This window comes from Gopherus evgoodei, chromosome 2 (genome assembly GCF_007399415.2).
Source record: "Gopherus evgoodei ecotype Sinaloan lineage chromosome 2, rGopEvg1_v1.p, whole genome shotgun sequence".
Classification (NCBI taxonomy): domain Eukaryota; kingdom Metazoa; phylum Chordata; order Testudines; family Testudinidae; genus Gopherus; species Gopherus evgoodei.
Window position 1 is genome coordinate 57,880,872 of NC_044323.1, and position 18,335 is coordinate 57,899,206.

At 38.5% G+C, this 18,335-nt stretch overlaps 1 protein-coding gene across 1 annotated transcript in view; it reads left to right on the forward strand.

The window, feature by feature from the left end:
- HDAC9 (histone deacetylase 9) overlaps window positions 1-18,335 on the forward strand; it is a 684,467-nt gene that overhangs the window by 545,763 nt on the left and 120,369 nt on the right. The window contains 4 exon segments of the mRNA XM_030550719.1: window positions 1,544-1,599; window positions 1,842-1,929; window positions 5,957-6,076; window positions 6,390-6,487. Coding sequence (XP_030406579.1) covers window positions 1,544-1,599; window positions 1,842-1,929; window positions 5,957-6,076; window positions 6,390-6,487 — 362 coding nt within the window.

Below are 18,335 nucleotides of genomic sequence, written 5' to 3' on the forward strand. Positions count from 1 at the left end.
GCCTGCCGTCCTTGGGGCGGCAAAATGCCTAGAGCCCCCCCTGGTTATATTAGATGCTGCTGTAGGATTGCTTGTCTGCTAAATTAGCCTTCAATAAGGCAACTGCTATTTATATGTTCAATGGCACTTTGGTTTAAGAAAATGGATCTCACATACACCAGTGTAACTCCCTTGATTTACTTGTAGTTACTCATTATTTACACCTGTGGAAGTGAAAGGACAATCAGGTCCATCGATTCTCATAGTGGTTTTCCTGGATAAGGACTGCAGCACTGCAGCCTAACTAGCCTCTCTAGTTCTAATTAGAATAATTTATCAGTAAAAGGCATATGTATTCAACAGTACTCTACAATGTTTTCTTAAAATGTAGTCAACAGTATTTTCTTAAAATCCATTGCTGCATTTTGTATGAGGGGTTTGAGGCACTCCTTGTTGACTACATAAAATAGAGGTTTGGCTGCCAGAATTATGTATTGATTAGAACATCATTTTTTAAAAAATCTCCATTGCCTATGGTTATAAAGCAATAGTTGAACACACGAGTCCAATTCTGCTCCCAGTCACATCTGTGTAAACCAAGAGTAAATCTGCTGAAGTAGTGGAGTTATTCCTGATTCACACTGGTATAACAGGGAGTGGAATTTGGCCCAGGTTTTGATTAACAGTTTTTTCCTTATGATAGCAAATTATTTTCATGACTATCCAGCCTACATTTTTGAACAGCAGCTGTCTTGCAAGGATTTATAGATCTTTCCTTTGCTTCATGTAGGGGGGAACTTCATTTTTTTTTACATGATGCATTGCAGTGAATCTGTAGCTTAAGGAATTCCTTGATCATCACTACTTCTGATAGCTGCTGTGTATGAAAATGTTCTATAAAACGCCAGAATGTGTGTTAGAAATTGACAGAGGGAATTCAATAAAGTTGCAAGCTTTGGCAGGCCTCCAAGCTTAATTTATAGACTGGAGAAGAATGAGATTTCCATTGTCCTCCTTTTCTATTCTTAGGAATTGCCTTTTTTGTGTGCAAGTGTAAATTTATCATTTAGTTTACGCAGAAGGTAGAGCCAACATTTCCAAACCACTGTATGTAAATAGCAAGACTTTTTTCCTTTCTACTGTTTTATAGTCTGAAATAGATCGACAGGGAGCAATTTAATTTGAATCAAATGTTCATCAGGGTGGATCAGTGATACTTTCTCTCTACCAGCTATGGATTCTGGACTTAAATGAATAAATCAGTTATGGTTGTGTCGTACAGAACAATAGCTATTATGTATATTTGCCAGCTCCAAAATGTCTTATTTTTATCCTGGCTATATTAGAGCCTGTCTCTTTGCTTCTCTTTAAGTCATGATATATATGCAGCTGTGATCACATATATTGTTTCTGCTAATTCTGTGAAAGGGCAATAGGGGCAGCAAAACGTGCTCAAGAGCCTCTGGTAGATTCCAATTCTGTTTGCCTGCTGTGCTGTGTTACACAGAAAAACCAGCTTTTTTAAAAAAAATCTGATAATTGAAAACCTATCTTGTTCTTACAGAATGGTTTTGCTGTTGTAAGGCCCCCAGGCCATCATGCTGAAGAATCAACAGCCATGTAAGTACCAGGGAATATTGCCCATCTTGGAGCGCTGGGGTTACTGGCAATCACCTGCACTGTGTATGTCTCTGAAGAACTCTAATTGTTAGCAGATGACTGAAAAGGCTTTCTAGGTACTCCCAGAAGCAGATTTATGGCTTCAGAGATCTTATAGCATTTTTTTAAATGCCCTGAACATTATTTATAACTGTTTTCCTGACTGATTTGCTTTCTTATTTCTGTTCTTCTCTGTTCCACAGGGGGTTCTGCTTTTTTAATTCGGTTGCAATTACTGCCAAATACTTGAGAGACAAGCTAAATATAGGCAAGATATTGATTGTAGATCTGGTATGTATTCTTGGCAAGCATCACACTTTCAGTGCATCTAGATAAAAGATAATGAATTTATATCTGTACGTCAGGCTTTCCTGCTTTTAATACTTACAAGAAATAAAGACATGTATTTCCTTTGCGTTTGGGAACTCATTAAGGCCAGGATGGCAGTACTGAAACTATAAACATCTATGTTTCACTTTAATGGTGTTAACTGCAATTTAATGAGAAGAAGGCACAGATCAGGGCAACATTTATGGTCCTTAAATGAATTGATACTTCCACTGTTAAAATAACCCAACAGAACCCAAGTTTACTTTTCCCTACAGAATTCAGACTTTAAATAGTCTGATATGCTTTAAAGAATGCTGTTGCTTTGGTAACCAAATTGGCCACTTCCCCCATCTGCTTGTTGAGTAACATTGATATTATGAAAACAAATCAACAAGTCATTCTCTCTGAAAAGTTTTCAAATCATATATGCCAGCTTTGGATGATTCCCTGCAGGAGAGCGAAATGATTAAAAGTCAACTTCATTGGATTAATCTAGTATTTTAATAGAATGCATTCTTACACAATAGAGTTCTAATTTGTTTAACTGATGGTTTATTTAAATACAGATGACATTTGGCATGTTGTCTATATTATTTTCATGAATAATGAATTGGAGCTTTGCTTCATACTTAAAGGATCAGCCCAATACACAGCCCAAAGAAAGCTGAATGTTGATTTATGAGCACCATTTTTGTTTTGCCTACAGTTCATGAGGAGGTGTAATAGGTTGTCTGACAAAGCATAGACAGGAAATGAACCCTGGCATCAAAACCTAACCTGTTACATCTGCACTTAATTAATTTTTGCAGGTGATAAAAGATTTAAAAACAAAATATGTTAAAGGTTTTTTGAAGTGCATAGCTTAATAGTCTAAATCTTGTTCATATCTGCACCCATAATTAAATCTTATTGTGAAGTCATGGCCTTACCAGCTAGCACTTTTGTTCAGTTAAGTGTACATACTAGTAGTTGAGGAAAAAGAGAGGGGGGGAAAGTGTGAGAAAAGGAAATAGCGAATGAAGAAATATATGGCTAAAATAAATATAAAAGTAATATTGATATTCTTGGAATAGTTTTCAAATATTTATCAGAAGTTTTACCCTCCGGTTTAGGAATGCACTTATGGAGAGAAAGATTAGGGTAAACATATTTCTGCAGAAACTCATCAGGATTTGTGAACAAATTCACTTCCACTGTGTTTTGTGTCCATTTGCTCACTGGGGTTATTCAGGTGATTAGGATTTACTAGCATGAAGTAAATTTTAAGTTTATAAACTCCTAGCAAAACTATGCAAAGTTTAGATTCTGTGGATGTTTGCAGTGGATATCTGCTTATAAGTGATACAGTCATCTAGTCCGGGAAGAGAATTATAAACAGGAGGCCTATTTGACTAGTCTGCACTAAGAAACCCAGCTTGAATTCTGAATAGCAAGTAACGCTCAGCTCTGCTCTGGCTCTCCTCCACAAACATGTTGAGCTGAGCTGGTACGGAGGGCTGGCACAGATGACTTCAGCCCTGGAACAGTCACAGTCTGGTCTCTGATCTCCTCGAGGATCAGTGCAATGATGTGTTGCCCCTTCTATGAACATAGAGGCAAAGCCACAATCCAAATGTAACTAATTACCTATGAGAGCTCTAATGTCCATTCAGAGCAAAGGAGAACTGGCCTAAATGGTCTCACCTGAAAGATAACATAGAATCATAGATGTTAGGAGTGTGAAAAATCAACATCCTTGAAAAATGCTACTCTGCTGAGCTAATCCGCACTATACACAGTGCTATGTCTATGGAAAAATTCTTCCATCAATTTGGCTACCACCTCTTGAGGAGATTAATTAACTACAGCAATGGGAGAATCCCTCTGTCGATGCAGTGAGTGTCTATACTTACAGCGGTACAGTTGCAGTGCTGCAGCTGTGCCTCTGTAGCATTTCAAGTGTAGATGTACCCTGAGATTTCTAATTGACCTTCAGGGCTATATGTTTATAGTGGCTAGCAGAATGGGGCCCCAATGTGACTGAAACCTGGAGGTGCTACTGCAATAAAAATGTTAATAATAATAATAATAATTAATAAAAAATTCAGTCCAGTGCATTCCTTAATGTTCAGAAATGTTTTTGTATATATAACTTTAACTTCTTTGTTTTTCATTTTGAAAGTTTCCTCTTCTTTTTTACATCTACACCACAGATAAAACACCTCCCTTTCTGCTTTCCTTTTTTCATTCCTTCCGATGAATAAATCTCCATTTTTGGATTGATCCATAGTTTCTGAATAAGTCATACATTTCATCCAAGAAGGATAGGCTCAGAACTGAGCCCATACACAAAACACATAACTGATTAATAGTAGAATACACTATCCTCACCATGCAGAAATCTTTGTCTACTCAATGGCATTTCTGGACTATTTTCATTGGCAAAATTTAAGTTTACAATAGAAAATTATTTTGCAGAATAGAAGATCAAGAAGCCTATAAAAGGCCCAAGTGTCTATTTTAATTCCTATAATTTAAAAATTGTAGAGCAAGAGCAAGAATATATTTAAAAAATCAAAACCCACAACAGTAGAAGCCAACTTAAGAGTGGATAGCACAGGCCTTTATAGAATTTATTTTTCTGTTCCTTTCATTTGTATCTGGTGCCTAGAGATCACAGTGAATAGATGAATGATGAACAGATGGCAATTTTGTTGAGAGTTTTTGAATAAAATATTTTTTGAAGATTATATATCAGCCCAGACCCAAGGACACTCGCTTGTAATGAAAATGCAGTCAAGGCATTAGGGTTGCTTTTCAAAATATTTTGTTTACTCTCCTTGCAGAATAGCTTCTTGAAATCTATATTTTTACTCAAATGGAATAAAGAAGCAGAATCAACATCTAAAATCTTTCAGCCTCTTATAAGCTTCAATGTGGAAGTTTAGAAAAAAAAAACTTCAGTTTTCCTCCACCACAGTGCACCTGCGTTTTCCCTTTTCGCTTATAAAACCCCGTATGTATCTAACCATATATTGTACAATGAGACAATTGTGAAGAAACAAAAAATAAATTTGAAAAGTTTAAACCATTATCCATTATCACATGCTCATTCTCTAAATATTTTTTAAATATTTTATTTAAAGAAAGAGATTTCCTGTGCACTGGTGTTTGGGCTGTTATATAATGTTTGAAATATGCAAATTGGCTATGGTCATTCCATGGTTGTGGAAGGCACCATACTATCGGCTCTTCTCTGCAGGTGATTTAATAGCTAATGAGATCATACTGCTATGTTTTTGACTGTTGCCGTCATGATTTTGCAAAAATGAAGTATGAAGCCCTTCTGCATCTGGCATCTTTTGATGTGGATCTAACTGCTGGGAGACTGCTAACTGAACTGAATGTTTCAAGAGAGCCAATTTACTCAGCTGGTCGCAAAGCCTTTGACCTCAGTAGTGGAACTTGGCAAATCAATGAACACACTTATGGTTAGTGTTCTGTCAAGAATTGCGAAAATGCTCTGTAAACCATAGATCCTTCTGCAAAATACTAGTTTGTAGTTTAAACATTAGTCTTTCTTCAGAGGCCAGTGAGGCTAGTTAATTAAGCCTGAGGGGTTATGAACTGTTGGCAGTTAATAAGTCATAAAATTCCTCCATAAAACAGGATGCTAGATTCCATCACTGAGGCAAGGAGTACAAAGAGCCGGTGTATAAATATCTAATTGTACAAAAGGACTGGGATTTCTCAATGACTGCTCATCTGGAGTCTCCGGGGCACGCTCACTGTGGTTTCCTGATTTTTAGAAGCCAGTTTAAAAAATGAGTGCATTAAAGAGTAATTTGCCTGAAAGTTCAGGAAGTATAGGGGTGGTGGAGGGAGTGGGAAAGAGAAAAGAGGAGGGAGGGGAAGAGACACAGAGAAAGAGAGAGAGAGAGAGAGAACTTATCTCTACTCATCGAGTTGGACATTATTGCATTTGTCATCTATTTAATTTCCCCTTTAGGATGTTCACCATGGCAATGGTACACAGCAGGCTTTTTATGCTGACCCAAGCATCCTGTATGTTTCCCTCCATCGCTATGATGAAGGCAACTTCTTCCCTGGCAGTGGAGCCCCAAATGAGGTTAGGTTTATTTCTTTAGAGACCCATTTTTATTTGCATCTTTCAGGTAATTGCATTGCATGATTACCCCTAATTTTCTCGTCCTTTGCTGGTGTTTTAAATTATACCAGATTACCAAATTGTCCATAGGGACTGGAGGAGCAGTGGAGAACAAGTGTATAACCCAGAACAGTCCTTGTCAAACAAGACTGGGCTGATTTGACATGGTGTTTGATGTTTGTTTCAAAAGCACACATTTGTATGTTTTCTTATTTTTTTCATCTCCCCTTTTCCTGCTCCCATCCTCCTTTGGCACTTTCCCCTGTCTTTTCAGGTTGGAAGAGGCCTTGGCAAAGGATATAATGTAAATATTGCTTGGACAGGTGGCTTGGATCCCCCTATGGGAGATGTAGAGTACCTAACAGCATTCAGGTTGGTACTTGTTTCCTTCTAAAAGTGCCAAAACTGGCAGTAGAGTGAAAGCTCACACAAGTAACAACTATAGTAATTCTGAAAGACGTAAAAAATGACCCAGAGTGGAACTAGCTTAAAATAACTGTTTAAGTAAAGTGGCAACAAGACCACTAACTTTTACCTCTGACCTCTGTCAAGACTTGGAATTTGAAAAGTTATATCTAGAATATGCAACTTTATATCTGCACTGTATAGCAAATATACTACAAAATATATAAGATTTGACTTTTTATAAAATTCATGATTCTCGGAAATGTTATAGGTTATTTAATAAAAAAGCTATTTACTTGTTCTGGCCATCAGCTCAAAATATACAAGAAAATGTTGATGATTTAATCAGTCACTGATAAAAATCATTATTATATGATAACAGTAAACTAACTTTACATCTACCTCCTCACATCTACCACTATTAAAGTTAAATTTAAACAATGTTACCCGGCATGAGAAAAATACTTAGTTTTAACCTAATTGTAATAGTATAGAAGTATAGAAAATACCAAGTAAAATATAATATAGGCCAAATTTTTCACTCCTTACTCAGGTAAAACTCCCACTAAAGTTCATGGATTTGGCCAAGGATGGTATCTTCTGTGCAATAGAATAAGGTGTTTGCTTTAAAATAAGTAATTATGAAACATCATATTAGTGAAATATCTCATTCTAAATGAATCACGCTTTCAGCCATGAAGCATTGGCTTTTGATAATCTGTTTTCATGGGGCTAGAGAAAAAAGAACCTATTTAAAACATGCCCTACTGTACTCACTTTCAGCAGCCCTACATTTCATATATCATTTCCTTTCACAGTAAAGCAGAATGCATTTTGTCTTATTGCTGTGGAAGGGCTTGGTGAACAATAGCCAGTCAAGATTGGGCAAACTGTAACTGCTGGGAAATACCAGGCTTCAATTTGTAATGGCTGCAGTTCAAAAATGGCAGTGAGACCACTAACTTTTACCTCTGACCCTGTCAAGACTTATAATTTAAAATGATTTATCTAAAATGTATAACTCTAAACCTGTACTGTAAAGCAAATATACCACAAACATATAAAACTTTTTTTTCTGTAACACTATTGGGTGGTCCATGAAGTGGTATGTACAGTATCCAAGAAGGTTTTGTATTTAGACATCACATAACTAAATTCAAAGCCTAAACCCCAAACATAGAAATAGCTAAGAAAATCACAATTTGTTTTTGTGAAATGGGTTTTAATTTTACTTACACCATTTGCCTTATTTAAAACAGTCTAACCAAACAGCCAGTTATTTCAAGGGACATTATAAATGTGGTAGGCCCCAAAATTTGACTCCCTGTTTCATAGTTTAGTTTTAGTGTAGATATTGGAAATACTTTTAGCGTGGATAGTTATATCCCCTCCCCTTATTGCTAAGGGGCTCCCTTCATCTCTGGGCTGGGCAAGACTTTGTTCCCGGGTTTCAAACCTTGTGCCTCCTATGCCTGTGGGCGACCAACACTCCAGTTGTCTGAAGTGTCTGGGAGAATCTCACATGTAAGACCGCTGCCAAATTTGTTGGGACTTTAAATCTTGCACAAAAAAGGCCAGAGTGATCAGACTTAAGACTATCCTAATGGAAGCGGCTCTTAGACCAGCTCCAGAACTAAGCCCCTTGGATTCAGCACTGAGCACATCAGCCTCAGTGCAAAGTGCTCTTCCACCACTGTGCGCATCTCAGAACTGCTCTCCATTCCTGGTGCCAAGGAAGAAGCACAAAAAGTAGCGCACCAACAGAGGGACCTGCTGGTGCCAAAGAAGTGCAAGCAAGGGGAAGGTGGTGGAGTGTGACCCACGTTGGGTCATTCCTCCATCCTCGGTCTCACGGTGGCACCATTGACTCTGCTGAGAACATTGAATCCAGTGTGCTCCATCTGATTTGAGGAAGGACTTGAGGCCCCAACAGCCACCATACTTCTCAGCTCCACCTCCAAGACAGGACCCCATAAGAGAGAGGTTACAAGTGCAGTCAACCCCTTCTGCCCACCTCAACCTCCCAGTCAGGGTCACATAGGTACTCTGGTGGGCCCAAGCAGGCCTTTAGAAGGTGTGCCCCAGGGTTCCTGCTTCAGATCCTTCCTCCCCTTTATTTTTGGACTGACTGTCCCACTTCAGCCCAGCATAGTCCTGCATAACATTGAACCACTGGATGCTAAATACTGTGGCAATTTGTTATGCCATGCAATTTTTAGGCACCCCTCCCTCCCACTCCATTTCCATCACTCTTCGTGGACCCTTCTCGAGAGCAACTCCTTGCCCAGGAGGTGCAGACCCTCCTATGGGTGGGGGCCGTGGAGGAGATACCTCAAAACTTGAGAGGGAAGGTGTTTTACTCCATTATTTCCTAATCCCAAAGCTAATGGGGCCTTCATCCCATCCTGAACCTGCATTGCCTCAACAGATATCTCAGAAAATGAGGTTCTGCATGGTCTTCCTGGCATTCCCTCCCTGGATCTGCCCTAGACTTGAAGGATGCTTACTTTTATATTTCTATCTTCCGTGGCCACAGAATATTTCTTGGGTTCGTTGTAAACCAGACTCATTAGCAATTCACCACTCTTCCCAAATGCCTGTCCCCAGCGCCCCAGATTTTCACGAAGCTATTTTTGCCTGGAATAATGCCTGAAACACTGGAACAGCTGATAAAGGTCTTTCATGAGTGCTGTGACCCAAACAGGATGAGAATGTAGAAAGATACTGATTTTTTTTACCTGAAACCACGAAACGGAAGAGGGGATACATTCTTAGATTACATGCACATTGGCAACATTAAACATTCCCTAATTAAAGACAAGTTCTCAGCTTACAGAAATGGTTGTTGAGAGAAACAGAGAAATCCCTAGAGAAATGCCTCCAAATAGCAAGGGCAGCTCAGGGAAAGCATCAAAACAACACCAACCACTAGTGCAGAACAGGTGAACAGAAGCAGTTAAGAGAATGCCAAGTTAAGCTGGTAGTCCACTACAACAAAGCCGAGGACCTGAGGCTGTTACACACCAGTGAGCAGGTCTGAGTCCAACTGTCAGATAGTCCAAAAGCAATGGGAAAAGGCAACTATTCAAGCTACAATGGGACAGGCTGTATGAAGTAGCAACAGACTCAGGATATTGATAGAGATGAAACCAAAGCAATGTCGGAGTAGCAGCAGTCAGCTGGCACACCCAGACAGACAGGGCCAAAGCCAGGACCAAGAGGACATAGAAAGGGCATCAGCTTTCGGCTGGTCTGATGTTGACAAATGAAAAAAAAAAGAGGTATATGAGCAACACAGAGGACCAAGATGGTGCCACCCAACAGAATGAAGGCAATGACAGGGTAGAAGCAAATCACCGTCCAATAACGATAATCCAAAGAGCCCTCAGAGCTCTGGCTTCTTCCCAGAGTTGCCCTAGGCACATTTTTTGAAATGTTGGCAACTATGGTGTAGGGAGTCCATTATTGCTTGATTGACCATTAATTTCACAACAGAGGCCCATTCTTAACAATAATGGCCAGAGAAACAGACACCAGCTTTTTTTCCTCTATTACATTTTTGTTTATAATCAGGTATTTGGGCTTCAGTGATACTTTCAATGTCATGAATGTAATGCTTTATGTAGGTATCTGTTCTTAGGAACTCACACTCACACCCACCCACAAATGCATATCTCATCTTATATGCTGATCTATCACCAGATGAATCCAATTAATATGTTTTGTTTGTGCTGAACTAGAGTAAAACTCAATTTCTTTCCTCTAAAGCAGCCTAGGAAAATCCTACAGAAGAAATGAAAACAAACCACCCTCCACTTATAAGAACCCATGAACCCAGCTCTAGATGAGCTAGAAGCCTAGTACAGAGCAGTCACTTTAAACGTGTGCTGGATGGGTGGCTCCCATGGGAGTGCTATGAACTTTCTGAAAAACCACCATGCTGGCTTGTGGCTGCCATGTTGGTTTCATGCTGTTTTATCACTTCTTTAAACTGACAGATACTCATTTATGTGCAAAACAAAACAAAAACACATTTCAGCATAGATAGAGTTCAGATCACATATTTTTTTCAATGCAAACAAAAGTTTTAAATGTATGCAGCCGGCTTGAAAATGTAATACTCTACTGTGTAAAAGAAAATGTTTTTCCTTTAGTTTCTTTTTGTGTTTCTGCTAAGACTGTTGCTTGTATGGTTATTCATGTTAAGTTTAACACATACTGAAGTGCTTGGTTTGTTAACCACAAAGAGATAAGTGGAAAATTTAGCTCGATGCTAAAAGACAGAAGGAAAAAGCTTTTTAGAACACAAGTAGGAAAGTTGATATTGAAAGTAATTCAGAGTTTTCATTCCACCAACTAGTTTTTATTTTATGCTTACTAGTTTTGGCTCCACTAAAACGCAACTGTTAATAATATTGAGGGACAGATTTTGATAAATATGAGGCCTAACATTCTTTGTCATTTATTCAGTTGTACATGCAAATTGGTTAATTGTTTATTAAAATAGTAGTTAGATGTTTGTATCCATTCATACGTGTAGTTTCTTACTTCATGGGTGCCTCATTTTTCCAAAACTGCTTAAAAGTATGTGCCCCATGTTTTAAATAGTATCAATAATTTAGTTATCCCCAAAGTTCTTCGGATATTTCACTCATGGGAAGGGGAGAATCTCATTAAGGCAGCATTTTGCAAAAGTACAGAATGAGGAATAGTGGCAATGCTAGTTTCCTCCATTTTACCCTGCTAACCTAGAAGGATTGAAGTGATTGGTTTCTCTAAGTTACTGGTTGCTCTTAAGTTACTGGTCAGTGTGAAGTACATATATTTGTACTTTCACTACCTTTTTCAGACCTTTTGGCGGACCAGCACATAGCTGGGTATTACGGAGATGCCACTTGTGGCTTCAGATTTAAGGTTGAGCTGAGTTTTGCACTTAAAGCAGGCACCCTCCTCTTTGTTAGATATGAGAAATATAGCATTTTCCCCTAAAAATGCAGCACTTATTCTTTGAGAATAGACTGAATTTTCTGAGAATTTACAAGTAAATCCATTAATTAGTTTGATATTTAAAATTAATTAAATAATGGGTCTTTCAAGAAACTTAGCACCTGATGTCAGACTTTTTTTAACCCCAGTAATGGAATAATACAGACTTTTCAAATTACCCGTATAGCTAAAAGCCGTCACCCATCTCTGAAGCCCTTCTCTTTCCGCAATGTCATCTTTAAGATCAGAAGTGAACATAACATGCCACATGGTGACGTACTATTGATTTATATAATGGTTTTATAATATTTTCAGTATTATTATGGTACCATTTAATAAGTACTGTAGTATGTCCTTTCTACAATGCTGCATAAATCGCTAGCTGAGAATGGGTATTTTTCTAATAAAATATGAGACAACAGATAGTGTTTTCCCTAGCTGTTCTTAGAAGCATAGTAATAAAGTGAACTATTAGGACGTTAGTATGGTGACTACATGTAATCAATTCCACTATGGATATCCCTCTGTAGAGGAAAATTCCTCTTCTGAAAATTATTACTAGATATCCTTTACTCAGTGTTGTTGTATGTACTGCTGAGATCAGAGCCCCATTGTGCCAGGCACATAGTACGAGATAGTCTCAATGCTGAATCATTTACAGTATAAATAGGTGCAATGCGTATATTGGTTTGTGTGTAAATTGCACAATGTAACCCTAAATTAGAAAGACAGTACAGAGGCATCACAAATAACTCTACAGTCAGAGTATTCGCACCTCTATTCAGGCTAAAAATATGTAATTTACCTACTGTCTGGATCTTCATACTAAGGCATTGCAGGAGTGAGTTTTGCAGATGAATTTGTACAAAGCGAAAATAGACACATAAGCAATGTGTGTTGTTAGGTTCAGTATTCTGGCACTTCATCTGTGATTCAGAAGTTAACAGTGGCAACTCATTTTCCATTGCATCTCTAATTTTGTCCCCCTTCTCTTATAGTCATCAAAATAAAACTGTTTCAACCGAAATTTCTCATGTGTGTTCTTCTGCCAAAGAAAATATTTTGAGGAAAATTTAAAGGTAACTGGACAAAGCATCTGCGAAAGAGAAGGTTTTAAAATACATAGCTGTTTTCCTATGTAAATGTTTGTTTGGAACGATCTCTCTCAAAACAGCTTCATGTATTAGCTTCTAATGAGGTTTACTCAGTTGTCCTGAATGAGAACTGATATTTTCTAGTAACTTTTTTGAAAGTGTGAGTAGTAAATTTTGGAGCTGTGCTGGTTTCTTTGTTTTTCTGACATTTCCTCTGGATCCAGAGCAACCAGTGCCATTTCACTAGATTTGCATTGGTGGGTAGGAAGAGGGTTTTTTTGTTTTTGTTTGTTTTTTTTCTGCTCTGGATAAGGAAAGGAGAAGGGAGTCATTTGAAACTGCAAAAATGGCCTCTCATCATTTTGTTGTACTTCCAAGTTTACTATAAAACTAAAAGTGGCAACAGTGCTTATATCCTGTGACCTCTTTTCTTCCTCCTTGTGTATTTTTATGTGGAAATCCCAACTTCTCACCAAAACACTCTAAATCTTCTTGTCTCCCTAACTGCACTAGCTTTTTAAAATTGCCGATGAAGCTCCTTTAACTTACTGGAACTACAGAAATGAAACCTTTAATTATATAAATTAATTAGTGTCGGCTTACTTTCCTGCAGATGCACAGATTCTTTTATTAACATGGCCTACCAGGGGGTAGGGGAGAAAGGATAATAAAATATGGCATGTGACAAGTTTATAGGGTTCAGGTTAAAAACTATTTGATTAAAACCCTAAGCCATGTATGTCTATGGTTTTCAAAGAGCAGGAATGTACCTGAGCTTTTTTAGCACTATTAGTATTTTCCAAATTCTGTCAAGCCAAAAAGATGAAAGAATAGGGATGTATGGTGAATCAATTTGCCAACGTTTTGAATACTCTGGTGAAGAGGTAAGAAATATCACCTGATATGTCCTTAAAGAAATTAAATAGAAAAAGTGATATTAGAGGATTTTCCTTGATTGTCAAAATATTTGTCGTATTTAAGTCAGGCAAAACCTCAGGTCTGAATGTAAAGTCCTGCACCAACACTGGCTTATTGTCTAGCCCTAATTTAAAATGTTGTTTCTTTATAATAATTGATCATAACTATACTATAGCCTGAAAATAAATAAATAAATAAATATATATATATACACACATGTTCACCTCTGGAAAAGCTCCAGAGCTCCAGACTGTAACAGAACCACTAGACTGCACTCTAGTGCTTTATGTATTGTTTAATTGTTTTCCTTTGGTGGATATTTTTATTAAAAGCCCATTATCCAGAACCAGACAGAAGTGTTATTTCAAGAACAGCAGCAACAGAGGCCTTTCAGTTACATAGTTCTTATTCATATTTGCTTTAGTTAGTTTAGCTAATGAGATCACCACCATTTTTTTTAATACTTCAAGAAGAAAGAAGAAGTGAATTTGTATTTGCCTCCATTAAAACATGATTTGGATTACACAGAAGTGCGTGCAAGCATCTGTATCAGTGTCTATGTCAATGTGTGTACATCTGTGGTGTGTATGTGTGTGTACTCATATGTGCACAGAGGTGTACTAATGCTTGAGTGGCACAAACATCTTGGGGTTGTATTTTTTAATCCTAGAGGAATTGAGTGGTTGTGTCATGGATTGTTCATACCATAATTCAGGGTTTCTCAAACAGGGGACCCTGCTTGTGTAGGGAAAGCCCCTGGTGGGCCGGTCCGGTGTGTTTACCTGCCCCGTCCGCAGGTCCAGCCGATTGTGCCTTCACTTCCAGCAGCTCCCATTGGCCAAGAACAGCGATCCACAGTCAGTGGGAGCCGCGATCGGCTGGACCTGCGGACGGGGCAAGTAAACACACTGGCCCAGTCCATCAGGGGCTTTCCCTATACAAACGGTGACCCCTGTTTGAGAAACCCTGCCATAATTCCATCCTTTTTCGTACAAAAGATATTCTACTCAGTACCTATATGTGAAAAAGGCAAGGTGAGTGAAGTAATATCTTTTATTGGACCAACTGTTAGGTGAAAGAGAAAAGCTTTAGAGCTCCATAGTACTCGTCCTCAGGTCACTGCGAAGAATGCCTGTCCAGTAATTCTAAGGAAGAATAAATCTCTAAGGGCCATATTCTAAAACGCTGTCTTATGCTGAGAAGAAATTATTCATTGTTTCCAATTTTTGTGATTTTTTTATCCTGAGTCCCATGTTATATGCTGTTTTTATTAAAAGCCCCAGCCCCTGGAATCCTGTGATTGTGAGAATTTCAGCTTTTATTTTTTTAACATAAATTTGTAGCCCACATGGTTGTGCAGAAAATCTTGAAAATATGATCCCTAAGGGCTCATAAACACACCACAAAAAAGAGAAGCCCATTTTGTTTTAAGTCTCATGTTTTTTGGGGCATGTGGTTCATGATTATTGAAATTGGCAATACTGCTTTAATCCACAAACAGCCCCATTGAAGTGAATAGAACTACTTTTACAGTAAGGTGCTCCTCAGCGTGAAGTAGCATATTAGAATGTTTAATTAAAGTTTAATTGGTTTTTTTTTACATATAGTAATAAAAGAATGCTCAGACAGCAAGCTACCATCTTCAATTTTTGATGATGCAAACTTGGGGCTCTGTTTTATCCACACACCTGCAGAATTTTACACACATGAGGATCAAGGCGTACACTGAATCTATCAGCTGTATCATAAGAAGGCATTGTTACAGAGTAAATGCTATACATATATATTCTAAAGACTGAGTTCTGATACTTTTACTCACACTGAATAACACCTTGCTCCAGAAGTAATCTCATTAATGTCAGTGAAAGCAGTGGAACTACTTATAGAGTAAAGATGGTAGAATCTGGCTTTAAATTAGTTATTTTAGCTATGTTTAAACAACTGTTCAAGTAACCAAAGTTTAAAAAAATATGCACAAGCATTCACCTGCATCAACATATGCTGAAATAATTGGCTGTCCTTTTAATTATTTATTTAACTTATATGATTTGCCTATCTTAGTCTCTGTAGGCACATTAACAATACATTTAAAAATACACACATGTCAAAAAAGAATGACAATAAAGAAAATGCATTAGACAGCAGTAGCACTGTAAATGCTACTAGCTTTGACTGACTTCTCTATCCTATGCTGAGTGATCCTGAGTTATTGGGCTGATAAGGAACTCTGTGGGTTTGTTCACAAATACCCAGCAAGAGGTTTCTGGATGAAGGAACTGTGGCCATGAATATGATAATCTCTTTCCCCTTCCATTCTCACAAGATAAGGTATCATGATTCCCTGAGGTTAGAAGCACCACCACACCCCTTCCCTCCGCCTCCTCCCCCACCATTAACTAACTCCCTGGGGAAGCTGATTCAGTTTTGCAAATGACAATCAGTATCCATGTATCAGACAATGGAGGCTTTTTCTTCAATAAGAAACAGAAAACTAACCAACCACCAATAAGCCTGGAAATCAAACAGTTTAAACATTGTTGCTATAATTTTTTTCATCTAATCAATGCTAACAAAAAATTAACTGAAAAAAAAAGTAATGGAGAATTTACAAGGGCTGGGATACTGTCTGATGACTGACAGTAACTAACAAGGAAGGCAATTATTTCACTCCTACTTTGCACCATCAGATGCACTCTTAGGGAGGATCAGCAAAATGCCAGCTGCCATTGAAAGAGACACCATTCAACAAATGGAGATTCTGGTCTGATTCTCTGTCATGTACACTATGCAATTGGGTGTAAGATGTTACCAAAAAAGAATGGTAATAAGATGTGCAGTCATTTACACCAATCCAAAGCAAGTGTAAAAGTTGAAGTGAAAGGGAGAATCGGGACCTCTGGTTTAACATTTATTTTTTCAATATATATTATTGACTATTTAGCCATGTAAATGATTAGAACAAGTCATTTGCATTTTCCTTTAAGCAATGGAGATGTATTTGCTAAGACTCCTCTCCACCCTTTTCCCTTCACATTTCTTTCTTTACTGGAACCACTCACTAAATTCTCTGAAACAGCATCTGCTTGCCTTCCTTTCCCCCTTCCCCTCTTACAACTCTCCCCACCTCCCCTGTCAAACACACAAAAATTTCTCATCTACTTGCTTCCTCTAAACTGTCCCGTTGCCTCACTGACCCCATCTCATCCCATCTGATCTTCCTCACATCTACTCTCATCTCCTTCTTTACTCTTCTCCTTAACCTCTCATTCTCTGTCTCTTTCCCCTCACAATACAAGTATGCTTTAGCCTGAGCCTCTCCCATCATAAAACCCCTACCTTAGACTCCACTTGCCCCTCCAACTACTGCCCCGTCTCTCTTTCATCTACAAATCCATTGAATGCGTTGCATATAATCTCTATCTGGAGTTCTTCTCTTCCAATTCCATTCTCGACCCGCATCACTCTGGTGAAGGGAATCTGTTAGCTGCCTTTGACACACTTCTTGAAATCTTGTCCCCTCTTTACTTTCGGGATTCTGTTCTCTTCCTACCTCTCTAATTGCTTTTAATCAAGTGTGTTCCTCGGGTGATCCTCCTCATCTTTCTTCCATCTGTCACTGGGGGTTCCACAGGGCTTTCTCTCTGGGTAATTACATCCACAAACAAATTCAGCTACCATTTCTATAGTATACTCTTTACTGCAGACCTGTCTCCCTCTGTCTAAACTAAAATCTTGGCCTATCTGATGTCTCCTCATGGATGTCTAGCATCAGCTCAAGCTTAATATAGCTAAACCAGAGCTCTTAATCTTCCCCCCAAGTCTTCCCCATTTCTTCCTTTCTCACTCACTGTGGATAACACCATCATTCTGTCTGTCATTTAGGCCCCTAACCAGTATGTCTTCTTTGAATTGACCTCTCTCTAGGTCCTTACATCTCTGCTATATCCGTCTTGCAGATTCTTTTTGTATAACTTCTCTAAGAGACGGCCTTTTCTGTCCATGCACACTGCTGAAACTCCAAGCTCCCATCATCTTATGTCTTGAGTACAGCCACATCCTTTCCTCTTGTCTTGATAAATGCCACCTTGCCCCCTTATATGCATTCACAATACTGCTGTAATGAGTATTTTCCTAGTCTGTCACTTTGACCATGTTACTCACCTTTTTGCATCCCTCCACTGGATTCCTGTATCTTTTGCATCAAACGTAAACTGCTTGTCTTCACTTTCAAAGTCCATCATGGCCTATCCCCATCCTACCTACTGTCTTTAATTCAGTATCAAAATTTCAGCTGATCATCCCATGATGTCAGTCTCCATTGCTCACTTGTTAAATTTTTACATGAGCACCTGTGTGTTTTCTCCCACACACCCCCTCACGCTTAGGAGGAGTTCCTTGTAAATATCCACAAAACCACCTCATCCTCCTTCAAAGTCCTCTTTAAAGCTTTCCCTTATGATGCCTACAAAAAAAAAAGTTGACCAGGGTTAGGCCACTGGTAAGCTGATACCACTGCCTATCATGCTGACCAATATTGTCCTATTGTTTCCTTTTACTCCCCAATCTGTCTGCATCCATCTGTTATGTCTTGTTTTATACTTGGATTATAAGCTCTGTGAGGCAGAGACTGTCTTGTTCTGTGTATGTACATCACCTAGCACAATGGGGTCCTGGTCCATGAGAAGGGCTCGTAGGGGCTATGGTAATACAAGTGATAACAATAATAATAATAATGGATAAGGAATTCTCAGGCTAGCTTGGCAGATTTTTATGTTTGAATATGGTGTCTTGGGATCCAATCCTTCCCAGGCCAGGCT